The sequence below is a fragment of the Larus michahellis genome, chromosome 2 (genome assembly GCF_964199755.1).
Source record: "Larus michahellis chromosome 2, bLarMic1.1, whole genome shotgun sequence".
NCBI classification, from domain to species: Eukaryota; Metazoa; Chordata; class Aves; order Charadriiformes; family Laridae; genus Larus; species Larus michahellis.
In genome coordinates, this window is record NC_133897.1 from 47,352,783 (window position 1) to 47,375,257 (window position 22,475).

The 22,475-nt window shown below is 39.8% G+C and overlaps 2 protein-coding genes across 8 annotated transcripts in view; one reads left to right on the forward strand and one right to left on the reverse strand.

The window, feature by feature from the left end:
* Positions 1-3,182, forward strand: part of SH3BP5 (SH3 domain binding protein 5) — a 52,770-nt gene extending 49,588 nt beyond the window's left edge. The window contains exons 8-9 of the mRNA XM_074575161.1: positions 723-983; positions 1,724-3,182. Coding sequence (XP_074431262.1) covers positions 723-983; positions 1,724-1,905 — 443 coding nt within the window. The 3' untranslated portion in view covers positions 1,906-3,182. The remainder of the gene's footprint in view (positions 1-722; positions 984-1,723) is intronic.
* A 574-nt stretch (positions 3,183-3,756) lies between these two features.
* Positions 3,757-22,475, reverse strand: part of CAPN7 (calpain 7) — a 36,646-nt gene continuing 17,927 nt past the window's right edge. For 2 of the 7 annotated variants that reach the window (XM_074575158.1, XM_074575157.1), the window contains exons 11-21: positions 21,704-21,810; positions 20,462-20,582; positions 20,087-20,231; positions 18,158-18,257; positions 16,376-16,511; positions 15,847-15,922; positions 13,268-13,413; positions 12,511-12,573; positions 9,433-9,563; positions 8,104-8,196; positions 4,160-8,022 (exon numbers count right to left, since the gene is read on the reverse strand). In XM_074575158.1, the coding sequence (XP_074431259.1) occupies positions 7,878-8,022; positions 8,104-8,196; positions 9,433-9,563; positions 12,511-12,573; positions 13,268-13,413; positions 15,847-15,922; positions 16,376-16,511; positions 18,158-18,257; positions 20,087-20,231; positions 20,462-20,582; positions 21,704-21,810 (1,263 nt within the window). In that variant the 3' untranslated portion in view covers positions 4,160-7,877. Of the gene's footprint in view, positions 8,023-8,103; positions 8,197-9,316; positions 9,564-12,510; positions 12,574-13,267; positions 13,414-15,846; positions 15,923-16,375; positions 16,512-18,157; positions 18,258-20,086; positions 20,232-20,461; positions 20,583-21,703; positions 21,811-22,475 lie in introns of all 7 variants that reach the window. The other 5 variants (XR_012585538.1, XR_012585539.1, XR_012585537.1 and 2 more) reach the window with 5 other exon arrangements.

The following is a 22,475-nucleotide window of genomic DNA, read 5'->3' on the forward strand; positions in this document are numbered from 1 at the left end:
ATGCACATAAAAAACCTTCTGATCCCAATGGGACCACTTGTGTGCATAAGCCTTTGTTTGTAGGTCCCCATCCTGCAATGAGCCAAGGCTGAAAAATATTGAATTCTAGCAAAATCTACACTCCTGTGTTGCACAAAATGGAACCTTCTTTAATGGATTCCTCCTCCGGTTGCTAACAAAGAGTCTGCAGCTTAATCTAGCCAGACAGTTTGGAGTTGGTTTGCTTTAATTAGAATTCAGATCTGAGCAAACATGAAAAAATTATATATGTGGGTGGGGCTTTTTTGGTGTTGCTTGGTGATCCTCATCCAAAAAGAGATCTTGGGAGTTCATGCTGGATTTTAACTGCAAAAAAGGGAAGATAATGTGGAAGCAATCTGCCCCTGAAGCTATGTCTTTCTAATTAGCGCATTAGCTAACCAGGAGTCTATGCTGGGATCAAGATGGTGCTGGCTGAGGTGGGCACAGGGGACTGGGCCCCGGCCAAAGTTATGTACTGAAGCCCCCACAAGGGCAGCTGAGCAGGGGGCAGCAGGGAGAGTAAAAATCCAAGAGCATCTTGGCATGAGGAGCAGTAGGTAGCGTAGAGCTGGTCTTGCATGGCACGGCTGGCAGGTGTGCTGCTCCTCAAGGCAGAATCAGGCCTTCGTGGTCCATGTATGAAATGTTGGGCTAAGGAAGGGGGAAGGCTTGTTAACTGGAATGTTCTTTGAACGTTGCAGTGGCTTCAGAAGTGTTTGAGGATGACAACGGCAGCAGCTTCGTATCCGAAGAAGATTCGGAAACTCAGTCGGTGTCCAGCTTCAGCTCTGGTCCTACGAGTCCCTGCGAGGTGCCCGCTCAGTTTCCTCCCGCCGCGCGACCGGGAAGCCTGGATCTGCCTAGCCCCGTGTCCCTCTCTGAGTTCGGGATGATCTTTCCTGTCCTCGGCCCCCGAAGCGAATGCAGCGGGGCGTCCTCCCCCGAGTGTGAAGCTGAAAGAGGTACGCACGGCTGGATCCGCCCTGGGCCAATGTTTTTCAGCTTTATAAAGGGAGCAGGAAAACCCTCTCAGCTCCCCTAGGCATGTCGCCAGCTCACTGAGCTCTGACCCGCTGGTCGCTTCCTTGGGGAAGGCCGTTCTCGAAGGCCCTGCGTCCCACGGTTAACGATGACATCTAAAGTGTTTTAATTATTCTTCTGCTGGCTGGGAAGGTTCCCCAGTTCTGTCTCAGTGGAGGGGTTCGAGGTTTCTCACGAAATAAGTGATCAGTGGGACTCCGATGGTACATTTATTTTAAGGAAAATCTGAGTTTAATATTTTTTTTTTTTTTAAATTGCTGTCTTGCTTGCCGAAAATCCTGCTTTCCAGGGAAAAAAAAAAAAAAAAAAAGAAATAATGTGCCAAAAGGAACCTCTTGCAGGCTCTGGCAGCCCCTGCTGACAAATTGAGAACTAGAGGATTACCACCGCTCTTGTGTACTCCAACCCAGGGCTGCTCACACTGTAATTTGCTGATGCAGTGCACAAGGCGAGTGCGGCTGGGAAGGCCAACTTCGGTTCCGTTAAAGCATCTTGCTCCTGCTCCTGTATTTTTTTTTTATATATATATATGTATACATATATATTTTTTTTATTTTTTTTGGTGCGCTTTGGCCAAGGAAGCTGCGGAGGCACCCGCTTGAAGCTTAAGTTGCGGAATGAAATCCCGGGTTTAACATGTAGTTTAATCCTTTCTTTGCAGGGGATAGGGCAGAAGGGGCTGAGAACAAGACAAGCGACAGAGTGAACAAGAATAGGAGCAGCAACAGGAGCGGCTCCGCTGAGGGGCTGGCTTTGGATAACCGAATGAAGCAGCTCTCCCTTCAGTGCATGAAAATCAAAGAGGGAATATGCGCAGGCAGAAAAGCTGCCCAGATTGGCTGAGTCCTCCTTGTGCCCTGTCCTGATTAATGGGAGTATAAATATTTATACATGAACTTCTAAGTGTTTGAAGAACGTTGTGCCAATAATATATGCCAAATCTTAAGCGTTTACTCTGAGAATTTAAAACTGCACTAAGAAGTCTAATTGATGTGGAGGGCTGAAGTTTTTATTCAGTAAATCCTTTGTAGGCCGGACAAGTTATCAAATGTTTAAGCTGTGCTCGTATTTCACAGACTTTGTAAATGGTTTTGTAGCAGCCTGGCTGAAGCAATAACTAGTAATGTTCCCGTGTAAATTCATGCCAGCAGGGGGTCTGAAATTCAAGCCAGACATTTGCAGAGAGCGGTTTGGCTTCAGTTTTGTAGAACGAAATGCTCTTTAGATACAGTGGATCTCTTGAGTATAAGTGGCATATTCTTTAAACATCTGTATTTGTCTGTATTATGCTGAAACTGTAGAAATATTTTGTATACAGGAAAGCTGTTGCATGTGTGGGGTCTAAAAGCCTTCACTCTTCCCTTGGTGCTCACAGAAAGGATGAGTCACGCCTGTAAAAACTGGTGTTAAAGAGACAGACGGACGGACGGAAAGGGGGTGGTAACACTCAGCGGTGGTGGGCCCTTTCCTGGCCACTTTCCTGAGTCTGGCTGGGACTCTGAGGGCGATTCCAGTGACCAAAAAAGAGTTGATTGGCCCCTTGCCCTTCCCCTCCCCTGAGAAGTGAAGTATTATTTTTCAGCACTTTAAGTGTTTTGCTTCCTTTTTTCTCAAAAATGGGAGTCATAGATGTTTTCAGGACGGTTACGGTAAGGGATTTGCCCTTGAAATATGCATGAAGAAAAGGAATTGCCAGTGTAGATTGACAATGTGTTCTTAAGCTTCTCGTAGGTTGTACTGTGTGAGGTTTTATAACTGTTAAAGGGACTTGGGATTTTAGTGTGCCCTAGAGAAAGTGTTCAATAAAACTAGAAAGGGCACGGGCATGTTTTGCCAGCAGCTGTTAGGCAGTAGTAGTGTCTGGTAATTATGCTAATAAGTGGTAGTAAAAATCCTAGGACTCTTCAGTTTTGGTGGCTAAGCATTTCTGAAAGCACCATTTTATCTAAGATGTCCGTTTATATTGTTAATTTGATGGGAATTTTAGTATTGCCCAAAGTATTTTCTATTCTATGTTTTTTGCAGTCCTGTTGTATTTCGTCCCTGCCACAGCTTGTGTATCTATTCTCAAAGTTAATGTAAAATTCTTCACACTACAGTAAACATTTTTGTTTTCCACATTTCGAGTCTGCAAGCTAAGTCTATCTCAAGTGCTAAGAACCGAATCTTCTCCCACTGCAAGTTTAGTCTTTAAAATACCCAGTTCCAGTTGACGATCGCAGCCCGGTGTCACTCCTGGTATTAGAGTCCTCTGCTGTACATGGACAACTGTCACCTCCTTCCAGCTTCCTGAATCCCCACATCCACGATTCACTTCTTATTCTGAACTGTGCGAGACCAGAACTTCAGTCAAGTTTTCCAAAATCCCTTAGTACACAGAAAAGATGAAGGTGTTCTGTTACCTAACACCTCTCTACGTAATGCTGCTGAAAATTGCTGTAAGGAATTGGAGGTGAAGAAACCTGTTTTCATAGAAATTAGATTCAACACAGTACAGCTGTTTGGCTGCACTAGCTTTAAATATTTACACATTTACATCTTCCAAAGACCTGAAGGCTGAACTCTACCATTGGTGGCATTTCTCAGCCCAATAAATGCTTAGTGGTTCCAACTTCTGATGCAACCAATACTTGGGAAAAGCTGGGATTGACAGTATTAAATACGAAACGAAATGCAGTCCAGAAGTGCCACATTGTATTAAACGTCTTTACTTAAACTGTTGTAGTTCAGCTATTGTCTGTGCTGCGTACAGTTAGAAAAATTAGCAGAGGTATTTGTGGTTGAATATCTTATTTTTGTAGACTTGCCAGTCAACCCCTGTTACATTTTCCTGGGTTATTTGGGTAGTTTTTTCATGGTGGTTGGTTTTTTGGGGGTGTGTTTGGTTTTTTTTAACTTCTCTTGCCATCAGATTTCCTCTCATCTTGCCAGTTCTGACTGGAAACCCAAACTCCCTGCACTTGAGCAATGAATTAATTTCGCGTTCAGCAGGATATAAAAAGTTTCTTAAAGATCTTGCTGTAGCCTTCTTCCTTTGGCGACCCTCTGGACTTGGCAGGTAAACCACGCTTCAAACGTGCAAGCAAACAGGCAGAACTGCGTGTCTAATAAATTAATGGAAAACTCATTTTATTTTGAACTTCATAAAAGCCATAATTATAAATATGACAAACTTAAATGAACATACATCACTATGGACTACAGGAAAGTGAATGAGCTTTCTCTAGTTGGAGCTCTTTCTGCGTTCTGATGTGTAACATGATGGTAGCTGCCTTCATGGGTATAAAAATAAGCCTCTGGTGTATCAAAGTATACGTGATCACTTCAGCTGTCCTGAAGTGAGAATGTATAAAGCAAATGTTAACCTCGGAATTCTACTGCTCTTTGGTATTATCAAACAACCTAAATGTCCTTTTTGACTAAGTGATGAAAATCTCTATCATATGTACACAAACTTAGTTCTGAACAGCTGGCTGCTCAAACATCACATCGATTGTGTGGTCAAGTGCATAATCACTGTACAAAATAGTTACATGAAACTTGCATCAGGAAACAAGGGCTGAATCTCAGACTCGGGACAGATGGGATAGAAGCTGTTGGTACCACTCATCCATGTACCACCGCTCACCCAGTCTTTCAGAAGGGATGGGTTGGATTGACCACGGACTGACCTACGTCTTCCGAACAAAACGACCTGGGCGATGTGTGTGTCTGGGGTGTCTCACCCTGAGCTATAAACAGCAGCATTATGGGGGCTTGGATGGAGCTTTAAGGTAGGATTTAAAAAAAAACAAAACTAATAATACAGAGAAAAGGTTTTGCAGTGCATAAGTAAACAGAATGTCAGAATTCTGAAGACGCTATCTCCAGTTATCCCTCTGCACGACTGATGGAGAATTAAAAATCATTTCTTGGTAGTAGTTTTCAAAGAAATTGTAAAACTTCTTAAAGCCCCTGACAGCAACTGGCTTTCATTTTGTCTGTTGCCCCCCCTCACTCTCTAGCTCAGGCGGTAGCTCAGAACTGTACAGTGTGGGACAAACAAGAGGGCAGGATGCTGGGTGGTATAATTTATGGGGCTTAGTATTTTAATGTTTAAAAGCTTGAATTGCATGTTTACAGGCAGAGAAGATTTAAGGGTCAAGAGGTGCATGACTGTCTAACTGGAAGTAAAGTAACATGACCCATGTACCTTTGTTACAGTCTGAGCTGTTGTGCAGCTACTTAAATTTTTGCACACACGAGTCTTATTCCTTTCTAAAAGTCTTGCTGCATAGCATTTCCATGCTTACATCAGCATCTAATATTCTCTGTCATATGGACTGAAAAATTAAACGGTATAAGGGCAAGAAAAGCTTAACCTAGATGTTGGCCTGAGGCTGTGTTAAAATCTAAGGATCGGTTCAATTTCCAATAATTTTTTCCAGATTTATTTGTGGAAAAAAATATAGAAGTATGTATTTGACAAATCATAAGTGCTTACATGAACATTTTTTTTTTTTCAAAGAAAAAAGGGAGAGAAAAGTTTGTTGTAAAATTAATTTGCCACAACCACAATCTAGAATTTATAATTTCCTTTTAAATATTCCACCTGTGTGTTGGTATTCTAGTAGCCCGTGAAATGTTTGAATAGGACTTGCCTTATCAAGGACGCTGATACTGAACATAGTTTAGCAGAGTATGGAAGCTGAGCTTTACCCTTGCATCCAGCGTAGGCTTTGGCATTAGACTGTGCTCAGCAGGGGGAAAAGGAAAGAAAAAAACCCCTCCTGCAGAGTAGAAACCAACTATAGAAGAACAACAACAGATTTTACTGTAGGCAAGGCTACCAGCTTGATCTCAAACAGCTGAGGATGCGCAAGAGCCTGTAGCTGAAAGCTGGTAGTTCTGGCCTCTGCCTTTTGTACTGTCAAAAATATACTCAGTTGAGACTTCCTGACTACCTCTAACTTCGTAAGTGATAAAATATATGCAAGCCTCCACTGCTGCTCTGGTTTAGACTGAGCTAATTTCACACAAATTTGTAGGGAAAATGCGAGCTGAATGAAACTTTAATTTTGTGGGGATGAAGCAGTCCTTGGCACGTATTCCTGAAAGCTACGGATCACCACAGAAAACCTAATTTTTGCTCAGCTTGTGCCTATGCTGTTCCCTGTGTTGATTGGTTGCAATAATCATCAGAAACTTCCCTGCAAAAGAAGGTAAGTCAGTCACACTGTGACAAACTCGTCACAAATTTCCTCGCCCAGATGGTCTTTGAGAGAACTGCAGTCGGAAAGGCATTTGTTTTCAATGCCCTTTTAAAGCTAGACATTTGTTAAGCAGCTGTCTGATGAAGGAAATGAAACAAAAGGCATCTTGTACTTTCTGGAGAGGGCTAATAGCAGACTTCACAGGAACAATTTTAGCCCACAGATAATATTTCTGGTACTCCTTAAAGCATGTGCTCAGTTTCCCAATGACCAAATTATACCTGTGCTCTAAAATAAGATTTAAATGCCACTTTCTTTTGCTTGGAAATCCGCCAAACCAACCTGAATGGCAAAGAACTCCCGATGGCTGTTTTACAAACACCATCTCCTCCAAATGTCCAGTCTAGCGGAATTTTAAATCTTATTCTAGACTAATCCCACTTCCACTATTTTCTGAAGACCTTTGACGCAACTCCTATTGATGACACTGGCCAAGCGCTCAATTCATTCACTGGTTTCCGCTTAAAAGAAAAAGGTACCTTTTAAAAGATGCCTTGTATAACAGGATCAGCAAGTGCGTTTCTTGCAGCTGTGGTTTATTAGGGGGGAGAGGTTTAAATGATCCTTCCCCTACAAGCTGAATACTTACAAAAATATTGAGACTAAAACATTCCTTTGCTGGGATGCTGATGGTGGGTGGTTACCTACCTCCTCCCACCAGCAAATGAGACCACCTCAGTAGATACAGAGAATTTTATAGTGCAGCTTTAGATGTAAAACCTCTCCCACCCGCTAAACGAAGGGTGAGCTGCGCTGTCTGTACACTGCTGCTGGCTCCTCTCCTTAATTTACTGCTGATCTGCATCGAGCTGGGTCTTGCAGCTAGTATGAAGAAAGCCATAGAGCACCTTGTGCTGTAATATTCTGTATAAAGTAATATAGATATGAAATAAAACAGCTCTCAAAGTACATGTAACACCAGCAAAGCCATTGCTTTTCTTTTAGGATTAGCTAAGGTGCGAATCTTCCTTTTTTCCTTTACCCTATACACATATTCTGAGCGTGTTAGTTTGGAATACTACATGCTCAGCAGTAGCAAATTTACTTTTAGATGCAAGAATTAGTTCAATGCTGAAAACATTCAAGATAAATAGCAGCACAAATATGTAGTCAAAGCTAGTTGGTCCTGAGACTGAATAAGCAGAGTACGCAAGCATATTTTTTTTCCTTACATGTTTACTTTTAAGAATAAAATCTTAAACCCATATACCCTGTATTTTGGGAGAAGAGAATTTTTATGTTATTTATTTTTTCCTCTTAACTCACTAGACTTTGATTTGAAGTGGGGAAAAACTGCAATAAATTGAATCCTGTCAGTTCATTTAAGCATTTTAGCCTGTTCACAAGCTGTTGAACAGTGCTCACTCCAATACCATAGCAGCAAAACCCACAGCTAATTGTCTACCACAATTAACTGGCTAATTGGTGATTCCATGCTTTTGGTTATAACTTTGAATGTAATTTTCTTTTATGCATATGTGCAGTAAGAGTTATTCACCTGTTCTGAGACTGTAGGACAGATCAAAACCACCTCCTTAAACGCTAACGCGCAGATCTGTCTCCTCACTGCAGCTGCGATACCTTAATAGGAGTAACACTGTTAAAATCTAAGAAAAAAGGACCCTCTTGCTGAGGCAGGAATGTGGTGGGGATAATGTTGTAAACTCCAGCAAATATGTTCTCCACTTCCAAGTAGCAAAATCCACACCTACGATAAAAGAAAGCACCTGTTAGAACTAACACCTGAAGTACGTTTCAAACCTCTAAGACTTCATTAAGCGAGTATTACCTGTAGTCACCACTGCTCTTCTTCTGAAAGCCATAGGAACCAGGATCTCCTACTGTTGAGACTGTGACGAGTTCAAAACCAACGCTGTATTGCCTGCAAGTGACGTGACAGACCCATTACTTTAGTTATTTGGGTCCTCAGGATTACCATGAAGAGGGTTATTTATTAAAAACTACACAGTGTAACTGGAAGACAGCTGAAAGTTTTGTCACATTTGTGACAGAAACGTTAAGTCAAACTTATGACACAAACATAGAATTTGGAGGAAGATGGAACACATTTCAGGTTCAGAACTAGACTATACAGAACATGCCTGCTAGAAATCCACCTCTGCATTTAAGCAGACTTGAAGTGGTTAAACGTGTGGGGACATACTCGGGTGCCACATGGCACAGATCCTGGGGTGTGATCTGATCGCTGTCACAGGAATCGATGTCAGTGATCTCAACAGAATTTCTCATGTTGCACTATAACTCGGGAGGGTTTGTCTACTACCTGTTAACGCATGTGACAGGCACCATTGCCCCTGTCATTCAAACCACCCAAATAGGATCTGCAAGTGCAGAAAAGAAAAAAATGCATACAAAACCCCACTCAATTAGTGGAACAGTATAATCACACCTTTGCATTCATATTCATTTCATTAGAGAAAGAGTTTCCTCAAAAAGGGGAGGATGGATAGAAAAGTGCCGCTATTTTGTGGGGCCCACCTTACAGCTTTGCAAAAGATAAACACTTGACCGCATGTCAGGCGATGTTGCTATTTAGAAGCGCCGTATGCAGCTATTTTGAGGTAGATCACAAATTTTGCCAAAGGAATTTGACCTGCTTAGGTCTACTCTATAGGGCACTGACACCCAATACTTCTCCTGGCCTGCTAGCAGCAGAGTAAATGCACATTCAGAGCTGAAGCTACTGCACAGGCCACTATATAATAGCCTGTAAGGGTTTAGTACCCTGCATACTAACTCTACTACATAAGAAAAGGAATTATGATGATAATTAATTTTAAGAGGAAGAAGAAAGTCCTTTGTACCTTCCTCCCTTCTGTGAAAGGCCAAGTTCTGCTCAGATCCCAAAACTAAAGACAAAGAAGGCTCCTGCTTTCCTTGTAGGTCAAGAATTTCCTTAGTAGCAAATGTGCAGGTTTAAATCAGTATTGACGGTGAAGTTCGAAACATAAGTTGTACTAAATCTGAGCCACCTCCCATACCTTGTCTTCTGGATTTTCAGGGAGCTTCCCACCCTCCCCGTGGAGGACACTGGCGAAGCTCTATCTTTAGCGCATAATACTCTTGCTGTGTTGATGCACGCTTATTCTCTACAAACCTTGGTCCCCGTAGTTCAATTAATAATGGCCCATTCTTGTCCAGCTGGAATTGATAAATGGGGTTATTTTTGTAGGTGTCTCTGAAGTTTCCACATCCTCCAGCACTGTGACCTTTCCACTGTCCATTAACCTGAAAGAAGCCAAAAAAATTTTTCCGTAGAAAATACTTTATATCCTGAGGATTTCTATTGCTTATTTATACACACAAAGAAGAGTAGAGGCTCCTCTCACTTTAGAGGTCACTGACTTTAGTAATCTCTCCTAATTTTTAAAGTGCAAGTGAAAGACTGTGTTAAACATTCAGAAGGTTTCCCTGCAGTCCTCTACCCATCTCGATCAAAGCCTTAGATTCCTTAAAAGTGTACTGTATTCTTTTCAGCTTATATTAAATTAGTAACAAGTGACTGTTTCTTAGCATTATGAACTGCATCTAACGAAGGATCTGTGTTCCCATCTATCCCCTGACTACTGGACTATATGCGGGTTATTTTTTTGGCTCAGACACTCCTCTTTCTTGTGCTAAATGAGAAACAACAGCAGTGGCACAGGAAGTACAGTGTGACTTGTGTTATAACCTTTGCTTTTGAAATTGCTGCCTCCAATCCTGTCCATTCACCTCAGTGCACTCTGAGAACCAGCATTACTGGGACAAGATATCCGTTAAGGACAGATTCCGCAAGGACAAAGACATACAAGAAGAAAAAAAGCTGCTCAGACTTTGAGAAACAGGCCATCTGTTTGCAAGTTCCTCCTGCTAGTCATTAAACTGAAAGGTTAGACTTGTAAGACATGCCAGGCATTCACACAAATTTAGAGCCGAAATCCATTTCTCCTGTTACTTCCCACCCCTTTCTGTCAAATCAGCAAGGAGCAACATTTTTTCTTGTGATTTAATTTCTTTACTCAGTGTCCAAAAACCTCAAACATGGCAAGTTTGGAAGCAAGAGGGATTTGTCCCCCCACCATGCTACTACCCAGGAACCTAATGCTGCTGTTAGCTTTCCAGACCTTTTCCACTTCACTTAGTTCCAGGAATCCCTGTAGGGCTTGGTGAGCTCCAGAGGTGACCACTCAACTTCAGTATAAGACATCTAACAGAAATTGCTTTCACTGGTAAACTGTGAATTAGTTATCTGCTTGTTTTTTTAAATGTGATGACTTCTGAGCAAGCACCAAATAAGAATTAAGCACAGGCAACTTTTTGTATTTAGTTATACACAGAGCCAGCCTTGGATAGATAGAACATGCCTTTTATTTGAATACTAGACGGACATCTTCAAATAATTAACAGGAGGTTTCCATATACTTAATTTTCTTTTGAAATATAATACAACATAAAACAGATGTCTTGCTTCAAACAGGCTGGTCACCTTCAATGAGTTTTTGACCTCTTAAACCTTCTATCTCCCTAGTAACAAGCGACAGGACAAGAGGAAATGGGCCCCAAGTTGCCCCCAAGTTGGATATTAGGAAAAATTTCTTCACCAAAAGGGTTGTCAAGCATTGGAACAGGCTGCCCAGGGAAGTGGTTGAGTCACCATCCCTGGAGGTATTTCAGAGACCTGTAGATGTGGTGCTTGGGGACATGGTTTAGTGGTGGACTTGGCAGTGCTAGGTTAATGGTTGGACTTGATGACCTTAAAGGTCTTTTCCAATCTAAATGATTTTATGGTTCTATCTATCTCCCAAGCACTCCCCCAAACTAAGCCCAGATTTTAAGAGCTAAAAATGACAATGATTTCTGGAAGCACCAAGGAAATTTTCTCACTGTTCCCAGGAATCTCTCTAGCCACTTACAGTTCTCCAGAACAGGCTAGCTTCAAGGGGCTGTCCCAGAAATACCAGCTGGTAGAAAACACTGTCTGAATCCAAGAGCCTAGCTGCAAGCTGACATGGTCCCCTGACCACACAAAGCAATGTAATCCCTGGCTTCAGGCACGAGTGTCCTAGAAAATGGACTGTTCCACTGTGGCTCAGGCTAGCCTTGTTTCTCTCTTCCTGAAGAAGTTACTGCTTGGACAGAAGATTTCTGCCTATAGTAGGATTCCCCAGGGTACGCATGGTAGGTACAGAGATTAAAGTTAACAGCTGCTGGTTTATTCTTTCTTGAGGATAAAATTGCTAATACATGAAAATACATGCAAGTTACTTTATCCTGTGAGCTCTTGGCTATATTTATACTTCATCTGAAGAAGGTATAACTGCAGCTCATGTTGACAGCTGAAATATGAACAGCAGCTGGCCCCAAAACCGCCTGGGCTTCTGACTTAATTTCAGTCAAGTTTTTTTGCTCTTTCCCCTTCTGCTGTACTCCCAGGGAGCATTTCTACATTAAGTGTACCATGGGTATATTGCCTTGATCCTGTTTGGCAACATGAGTTCTTATCCCAAAGGTTACAGACCTTTGAGATGTCTTTGCAAAATTTAGGAACAGTAATGTATCGCAATATCACCATCCTAAATCCATTTGTCAGTCTTGCCACTGGTGCCTTTGGTTTGCCATTGCTGATTCTGTCCCATCATGCCAAGAGTTCTTCCAAGAAAATCACGCAACACTCTCAAGGGAAAAATTAGCAACGCTCTTGCAGGGTTTTCACTCTGCAGACAATCTGATCTCTGCAGAGTAATTACATATTAGGATACAGCTTGTTATTCTAAAGGCCAGTCTGTTCTACAAAGGCTTTACAATTTCTCTGCAATGGTACAGAGATAACAACACACCCTGCAACAAAGGAGGAGATCATATACCAAATGCTGGTGAAAGTTAAGCCACCATCCACACAGAGTGGTGTGAACAGAGTGAGACAGCCCAACGACTTCTATGTTGGTATGAAGTATGCTAACAGTGCGGCTAATTGTTTGGCAAATTACATGTAACCTGAGTACAGGATTGGTCTTGTGCTAATAATGCTTAGATTAAGCTTTAGTTAAGAAGTTTCACCTGTCAGAAGATGGCCTAAGCTGACATTTTTTGGCAGTAATATAAAAATATATTTTAAAACCTTGTATATCTCAAATATGGAAAAGCCAAACCAGAATTACTATCCAGTGACCCATAAAGGAAAATATTTCTTTACCCGTTTCGAAATGGTGTAGGGTGTAGGAATCTTGGAAAAGGTGAACTTGCACAAGGAATACACCTGTGTTGTAAAAGAAGCAGCTGGTCACACAATCATCTTGCACTTTTCATATGAAATCATAACATGTTAAAAAAAAAGCAGAATTGCCTACACATCATTTTTAGATTCTTGTTCACTACATGCCTGTGTTACTCAGACGACCCCATCTGAAACACAAAATCCAGAACTGTGCTGGGACTAAGAAGACTTAGTTCTACTTAAATTTTTATTGAAAAAAAAAACAAAATTGAAACAATCTGTATTTTACTTTTTTCAGGGACAGACATCTAGTCTTGATCATCACATGACTCAGCAGTTACAGAAAAACCCAAATACTGAGTCCAAGGACTTAGATAAGTCAAAAAACTTTAAATCTTAACTTGAATCTAAAATAGGCTTATTTTGGACATGTAGAAAGCCAATGCTCTGCCTGTACACAGATATTATTTTTTTTATTCTAGGAAATTAAAGTATTCTTCAGCTGATTTAATTACTAAAATTTCATTACTAAACCCACACACGCTATATTGTCTTAACTGCAATGGAGAACATTATCAAGCACTTTTTATCCAGTGGTTCTGCTCCATCATTCACAGCCTCCCTCCCCAGAAATAACAGTATCGATCCAGAATCACACTTTTTTAATCAAATTTACAAATAAAGGACGCTTTATAGTTTAATTGCTTACATTCACAATGAAATCAACGCTACGTACCCTGATGGTGTAATGGATAGTGTTTTGTTTCTCGTACTGGGACACCACTAAGGTAAACGTATGGGTCCCTGGAGAGGTCAGCTTTATCTTGGTCAGATAATGAGGACTGTTGATCCGAATCCCATCAATATACGGAGGAGGATCAGCTGGAAAAAAAAAAAAAAAAAAAAAAAAAAGGGAAGACTTTTCCCTCACCAAAAAATCCCCCAGCTCAGTAAACTTCTTAGCCATTTTATATCAGTGAATTTTGTCAGGGAAGTCAGACTTTTGGTACCAAGGTTAGACTGTAAGCACACCTGAGTGCTCTTCGAAAGAGCAGAGTTTCAACATTTGCTCATAAAAAGGACAGATAATCTTGACAGCAACTGTCATTTTCAGGAGAGGTACACCACACATGACAAGACACAAATTCTGCACTTGAAATTACAGCTTAAATCCGATGACTTTCAAGAACTGCTATATTGATCTCCCACCGATGTCACTATTCAAAGGAGACCTACTGTGATTATGTTGAAATTTAAAGAGAAACATAAGGAACGTTTGAGAACTCTCTAAAAATCCCTCTGAAGGGTCTGTTCTTTCTCCATTGTCTGTACAGTTCCAGAATGCAAACTGCTGAAATGCAAGCTTTGAAACATGTTAATTTCTTTAACTAACACACACTTTCTCTCTCTCAGAATCCTTGTGATCATTACACAAATGTATTTGCATCCCACTACCAATGCACATGTGGTACTTACTATAAACATCCCAAATATTTGCTTATACAATTAGACAGTGTAATTTGTTATTTGGCCTCTAATTGGTTCTTTCCAGACTTCTTTTAATTTCAATGAAGCAGGAACAAGTCTGGCCAATTACTTCAATAGGCCCAGGATCAGGTCCTTTTATTTTCTTCCACAAAGCAACATGGGAGAGTGGAAAGGATTAATATAAAACAATGAGAAGCTTAGGAAGGGGAAATCTCGGCCTCGCAGCCAAAGGATTAACCTGCTTTGTTTTGATCTCATTTTAACAGATGGTAAAAGTAATACTGCAGCTTGACCAATCTACTTCCACGGAAAAAGGTTTTAAGAGAGTTTGAGCTCATGAGATTAAAAGTTTACAAAAGAGTTTGGGTAGCGAGACAAAACATATGAATCATCCAGTTCTTGCTAGTGGTCTTGCTGGAAGACTGTCTCTTTCAAGCACAACTGAGCAACTCCCTCCACTACACAAACGTGTTTCATTTGCCCACTTCAGAATGTTTTCAGTAAGACAGCATGTAAAATAAGCGCTGCTACAAGTACTAGCAACTCAAACCACGTCTTGGGCTGGAAGGACAAGCAGATGCTTTAACAAGATCACCTCTTGCAAAAACAGGTGATGATTTGGTCAGGTCTCAACAGATGTCTTCTGCAGAAAGACAGCTTGGATTCTAGGGTAATTGGTCAGCAGAGTTCACTGAACAAGACCAGAGACGAACAATGCAGTCCCTATCAGCCATTCCAATAGGAAAAAAACCCCACAAATTCCACTCTTTGGTGAAAAGGAATTAAAAAAGCTACTCTCTAATTAACTGTTGCTAATACCTGTTGCATGAGCAGCTACCTGAATGCAATCCTGGTTCTAAAGAGGTTCCCTACCTGTAAAAGCAACAGGCCAAATCCTACCTATACTTTGAAATACATTGAAGTGTTCAGCTGTATCTTATGAACTTGCTTAGGTACTTTGCTAAGCCAAGTTCATAGAACACTAGTGCTGGAGCACCTCTCCTATGAGGACAGGCTGAGAGAGTTGGGGTTGTTCAGCCTGGAGAAGAGAAGGCTCCTGGGAGACCTTGTAGCAGCCTTCCAGTACCTAAAGGGGGCCTACAGGGGAGATGGGGAGGGACTCTTTAGCAGGGAGTGTTATGATAGGACACAGGGTAATGGGTTCAAACTGAAAGAGGGTAGATTTAGATTGGAAATCAGGAAGAAATTCTTTACTGTAAGGGTGGTGAGGCACTGGAACAGGTTGCCCAAAGAAGCTGTGGATGCCCCATCCCTGGAAGCGTTCAAGGCCAGGTTGGATAGGGCTTTGAGCAGCCTGGTCTAGTGGAAGGTGTCCCTGCCCAGAGCAAGGGGGTTGGAACTAGATGATCCTTAAGGTCCCTTCCAACCCAAACCATTCTGTGATTCTGTAACAATTAACCTTGATTATTTTCATTTAGTAGAAGCTATAAACCTTAAAATAATTTCACAAATCTAGGAAATAACTATGCTATCAGATAAACAGAAGCACGGTATCTGTTCCCTCTAAGCATTAACTACTGCCAGTGCAAAATCAACAGAACAATAAAGAAAATGCTGTGCCGTAAGAAGTGTCAGCAGAACTGTGTAGACCTCTTAGTGTGCTTCCAACATGTACAGCTTGGTTTATTCCTTCTGTGTAGGCTGCTGAAGGTGGTCAAACAGAGCTAAACAACTATTTCAGAAGATTGACCTCTTAGACTGAGGCATCCAGTTTTAAAGAAAAAAGTGCCTTTCCTCTCCACGAAATCCCTTGCAATTCTTCATTTATTTCTAACATCACCTTCTTGACAATTAAGGTACACTAACCTGGATAGTAAACTTTTTTGCCATCAGTCTTGTATACAACCATTGTAATGAATTCCCGATTGTGTGCAAAGTCATCCTATAAAAAACACAAAGCAAGCAGATTTGTACACTTCCATGGAATGCAACTAATGCTTCAGCAGAATCAAGTACACATTCTATCATCCCCTTCGATCACCACATTGCTGATATTTGTATTTACTAAGATCCAGTTCTTTAAAAAAAATACCCGAAATAAACAAAATGTCACTAATTTAACTTAAAACAGTTCAGAGTTATTTCATTACCTTTATGGTGAATATAATCACCTCACTCAAATTTACTCTGGGTCTGTTTCAACAATCCTGTATACAATTACATATACCCGCTGAATTTAAAATTCATACGTATACATAGGTGTACATACTTGAACATGAAAATACAAGCAGTAATATACTAATAACATAGAAAGCTATATAAAAAAAAAAGAATTCACAGAAGATATTACAGAACTCAGAATATAGAAAACATAAAAAAAAAAATAAGCCGGCACCTTATCTGTGATGTGCCTGCTAAGCAGAACCCAGACGGCAGCACCACCCTGTGGACACTGGACCTCAAGCTTGTACTGAGGATTATTAGCCAGGCTGTAGGCGTCCTTCACCGGCCCTTGCTTTGCATCCCAAGTACTAGAAGTAATACAGACACGTTATTATATGAGTAAGACACTAATTGGTGCTTTGAGACCTAACTCCAAATCCTACACATATACAGAGCCATCCATTATCAGTAACAAAGTTACCGAAGGTTAATTTTCTGCAGGAATCTGTGACAGTGGTCACATAATACACCAGTGTCAAAAGAATTTTGTTTTATAAGTGAACAATACAAATGTGACAATAAAAAATGCTAAATACAAACAGTGTGGCACAGAAAAAGCTGAGCCGTTCAGGGAGTCCAGGCTAGCTAATTATTGTGATGATGGCAGACACCACATTTATAATTAAGGGAAAAACACCTACGCTTTTGTAACCGTAAGACTCCAGATATAAGTTATGGTTAGTTCCAAAAGCTTGCCACATTTTTTTCCTCCAGTTTTTTATTCATATAATTTTTCTTTTAAAATTTGATCTGGTTTATGTTTGGAAGGGTTCCTGCATGAAGTGCTAAAAAAACCAATAAATACATCTTTGAGGTACCCTATTGCAAAATCTGCCTGCTGCCTCGTGAACTGTCTAGACAAGGAAAATAAGGTCTGAAAAATCCAAAAGTGCTGATGACTGCATGCAAAGCGTGGTACGCTGGGAACAGAAATGGATAAAACTGTTCATAAATCCCACTGACCCTCCCACACTTTCAAAACTCAACAGCATGTGTGGAAGGCTGCATTATTAACTAAGCTTCAAATTATGACCATCATTACTGCACTTTTTATGGCAGTTGCCACTTAGCTAGGCATTTCCCTATACAGAGGTATGATGAATACGAAAAATAATAGAGAGACAGACAGACCAGTAAGTAGGTGAGCTTTGAGATTAGCATATACACATTACCTCATCTTATTACATCACCACAGTGTATTTTAGAATTAATTTGAACAAAAAGATGGAAGGAGCCTTTACAGATAAAGCTCAGCAGTTGTACTATGGATGAAGGAGCTTGTGCAGAGCTACCATACACAGAAACAGTGTGGAAGCAGCAGTGAAGTGCAGTATAGTGGAGTGGAAAAATAGAGAAAGTCTTGCTTTCAGGAACTGAGACACACTTAACCTCAAACCCTGTGACAAAAAGACTGAATGTGATGGATACTAGCTAGGAAGCGGGTATGCTCAGAAAAAAAGTCAGCAGGCAAGGAAGATTACTTATGATAACTATGACTGGTGAGAAGTGAAAGTAGTTAAACTACTCGTGACATCAGTCAACACACCCTGTAAAAACAACATGCACTGCACAAATGACTTGCAACTGTCCAGGAAAATGAATTCCAAATAAAAGCTAGGTCACTCAAGCACAGTCTGCTGACTGCTTAAGCAAAACATAGAGGGCGCAAAAATCTGATTTCTATTCTAATAGATTTGTCACTGAGGTCAGAATCTGGTCACATAACCTTAGGTCCACAGCACCATCAGGAAGGTCACTGAAGTTTCAACCATGTTACAGAAGTAGTCAAAAAACAAAGCCTGGGCTTAGAATTTAAAAGTGTAAAGTCAGGCTCAAGGGAGCACGGTTGTAGTCCAACCTCTTCAGCTGTAACTAGGAAGAATGGAAGGAAGGAAACACCAAATCAGAACGTTTAGTCAGATATTGACACAAAGGCTTTTTTTCTTAGGCTAACCTGTGAATACATGTAGATTCTTTAAAAAGACTTGGGTTCCAACTCAAATAAATAACATCATAGTACTGGCACAGGTCCTCCCAGGCAATCCAGAAAATGCCTAAAAAAGAAATGCTGTTATTGTTTCCTTACCAGACACCTTCATTTTACTTGGTTTTCAAAAGTCTTTTTCCAGGCAAATGATCTAGCTTATATAAACCCACATTTCTGTAAAACTTAGTAGTAACATCTGCATTGCCCAAATTTCTAAATTTAAACTTAAGCCCCAAAACAAACAAGTTAAATCAAGAAAAAAAAGCTAGTCTCTGCCTATCATCAGGGACTTTCTGAAGCTGTCAGAATGCTTTTATGTTTCAAGCACTACGCAGAAGGCAGGAGAGAATCTGTTGTATTGAAAGAGACATCATTATGTCATTCTGACTTTCCTTCCCCTTTCCTAGGTTTCTGAAAAAGAAGTTACACTTTCAAACAGGTTCCCCAAATTCAACAACCTACTTCTGCAGTCATCCAGCACAATCAGGTATTCAATCAGCATGTGAGTACGTTTCAATGTGTTTCTATGGTATTTCACCATCTACGTGACTTGTTTTAGCACCCTGAATCCGCTTCATCTTTAGAATATTCTTGGGCATTTATTCTAATTCCCTGTAGCTCCCTTAATTGCAAATCCAGCCAACAAGAACGCCTGCAAGCTGACAGATTCCTGATGAAACGAACTCTCAAAAAGGTAACAGCCTTATAAGTCTCTGAAAGAGGCAGTTGCAGATCTTGCAGCACTAAAAAAAAAATTAAATAATTAAATGCAGTCAGAATAGCTACCTGTTTAGACAAGACCAGAATGTAAATCCAGTGAGAGGAAGCAACTCCCTTAAAACTATTAGTGTAATTTTATATAAATTTTACCTACTAGATGTTACAGATATAAATTCCTCACTGAATGAATCAGTAAATAAGTAATGAGCTAATCTCATAACTGTCACAAAGCCAGGACTGCTATTCTAATATTTAAATCAAAAGTTTTTCTAATACATTTGCATGAAGCTCATCATTAAATGCTATAATTTAATGGATTTGGCTGCATGCTGTTGTCAAAATAAAGCGTAACTGAACAAAAGGGTTCCCTTACAGAGACAAACAGCGACTAGGACACTATAAAAAGAGCAGACATCTATCTCTCTCTGAATGTAAAATGCAGCTTCTGCAGAATTTCTGAACTATCAGCAGTTGCCTGCCCTTCCACCAGCAAACCCACGCCACCTTTCCATGTGCTCCACTCTGCTGTTCCCTAAGGAAGATAGGGCAGGACAACACTAGGCATCATTCTAAGTGGTTTCTTTGGACCGTGACATCGTAATGCCACTGTCTCAAAAATGGATCTCAATATACTCTTACAGCTGGAAACAGAATGTATGTAAAGATTTGTTTACAGATATATTAATGTAATGCAAGGGAAGACAAAAACCCACTTACCTCCAGTGCATAACCTCAAATATAAGCAAGACAAATTTAAATACTGATTACAGTAAGCATGTTGATAGATATTTGCAAATGTTGGAGAAAAAAAAAACCACAAAAAAATCTATTCACATATTAAAAAGCAGCATTACACAGCTTATTGCCAGAATGTTATCTTTGCGCTGAACTCCCCCCTGCCCAGCTACTGAGACAGAAGCATTTAAGCAGAGAGGTAATTTCTTTTCAATTAATTTGAGATACATTAAAGAGTCCAGACTACTTAAACCCCAGACAAACCCAAAGTGACAGTTTTATATACAGAAATACTTCCTAAAGTTTTGGGCTATTTAGTTTCTAGTATCTGTTTTACTCTCCCTCTCCTTGTGCTTAAGCATTCCTTTCCACCTTCCTGCAGGGATACACAACAAATATCTACATTATCTGAAAAGACAGTGACTTTTTAAGCTTTATTACCGTTGTCTATTTTCTGAGCTGTTCTGGGATCAAAGTTCAAATATTTTTGTAAATCTGGGGTCCAATTTCTTGTGTCGTTTTCACTGTATCGTCCTTTCCAACGTAAGTGGCTCCAGGGATTTTTTAACTGAAGAAATCGAAGTCCCTAATGAAATAACAAATAAACTGTCAGATTCATCTTGTCAAGATAATTTTTGTATTTGTATTAACACGGAATATGGACCAATAGCTCAAGAAAATACAGCACCATTAAACTTTCTGGAATTTGCCAATGGAACTAAGACAAAATAAACTGTATAAGCCATTAGAGCAAGTTTCAAACTTATTTCAAGTTTCAAACAGCCATCTGAAAACACCTTCAGTTTTACTTGATACCTTATATTCTCTTATATCCAAGACTGCGTATGCATGGGTTGGAACTAAACCCCATTTTTCTCCTTCCTCTTCAGACATCACCCCTGTTGCTGTTGTGATAAGGACATCTCCTTTGTGAAATCTGTCCAAAAAGAGGTGAAAAATAGCTTAATTAATATTTTGCAAGTTGCAAACTGACATTTGCCAGACACTGTAATAGTATGTTTTTACACTGTCCATTGGTGTGACCCTGCTTTATAAAAAACTAGAATACAGGTGTTTTTTTATCAGCAGAAATCACTCCTGAAAAAGCCTGAGAAAGTGGAACTATTTTCTTTCAGTATTTAAGTATAGGCTTTAAGTGAAAAATTTGCATTTTCATATAATTTCAAAATTCCATATGTTTTACAAAGAAAAATCAGCATTTATACTATAATGGCTAGATCCCATCCTAATTGCAGTCACAACTCCAAATTGCAATGCCAGAATATCTGCAAAGTTGTTGACAACAGAGAGCTCCTAACCTACTGAAGAAGCACTCTAGAGAGAGTCATGCTCTTTTATCATGAATGCGGATGTTTCAGTCATCAGGTTATCCCCCTTCTACTGCATTGAAGCGCATAAGAAACTGGTTGCACAAAACAGTTTTGAAGGAAATCAAAGTACTCGCTAGCTGACATTTATAAATTACAACCTTATCTTTCACTGTAAGTAGAATTGTTATTGTAGGTCTGAAGAGCAGTATTGCAGTTTTGATAGACTTTTGCTGCTTCTCCAGGAGATTTACTAATGGGGCATAATTACAAAGATCTTGTGATATGCTTAGAAATACTTTATTATATCTACTTGCTAAAGACAGCAGATCAATAGCAAACTTCTGGGGAACTGTGTTGGAACACAGAACACATTTTCTTCTACTTTTTAAATGCTTTGAACTTGCACATTGGTTCTAACATGCTCTTCTCTGACTCTATATTCTGTTTTCTTCATCAAGAAATGGGCTAATTTTTCTTCTTTATATTTTTTTTTCTTCAAATATATCTCATACAAAATTCCACAATATTTTACTGTTCTATTCTATCAATGACACCAACACCTCAATTTTACTTCTTCCAGAAAACACATGGAGGTTTTATAAAGCACAACTTGCAGTAGTATCGAAACACTATCAAAGGATCTGTGGTGCTGGTATTGCTTTTACAGTGGTAACCCAGCTACTACACATCAAGCATTTTAATTACTTCAGAAAAAATAAACTTCTACCTCTGATAAAGCATTCTGAAAGTACTGTCTTTATTGAAAGCTTGATTGTCCGAGTGCATAGCAATTCTTTCAGGTATCCAACCAGTCAGTGCATGAAGATCAATATTCTGAAATGCAAGCATTCAAAAGAAATCAGAATAGATACTACATCTATAAACATATGATGTCTGTACACAAATTATAGAAGTGCCTTGAAAGAAACAGAGTATACACAAGATACAATAGAGCTCTACACATCAAAAGCTGAAGATTAAGACTATATTAAAACAAACAAACAAACACACACCAAAATTTATTTGATTAGTTTAGAACATTTCCAAATAGCCTCTCAAAAAAGAAAAAAATCTGGAAAGAGAACTGATGAAACAAACTGGAATTTCAGAGTAATGGAAGCATAAGAGAATAATCAGTCATACTCAACTCTATGATGTGTTTCATTTATTTTGTTGATTCACAGACTTTTAAAGCACAATCTCAGAAGCACTATTTGGAACCTGTTACTATATACACATTTTAAATAATTTAAGTGTTACTTCTAAGGCTCAGGGTTTGGGTTTTTTATTCTTTTTGGTAACGCTGACACTGACACGTATTTCCATAAAAAGAGGCTTTAATCTCCTCATTTTATCTCCTTGAAATATATTGCTTATCCCCTTTTCTTTTGCTTTGTACTCCTCAAAGCAAGAGCAGAGACTAAAAATGCTTGATGTGTCAATAATGAGCACTGGTGGGTGGGAACTCAAGGAACTACAAGCACAACCCAGCCAGTAAG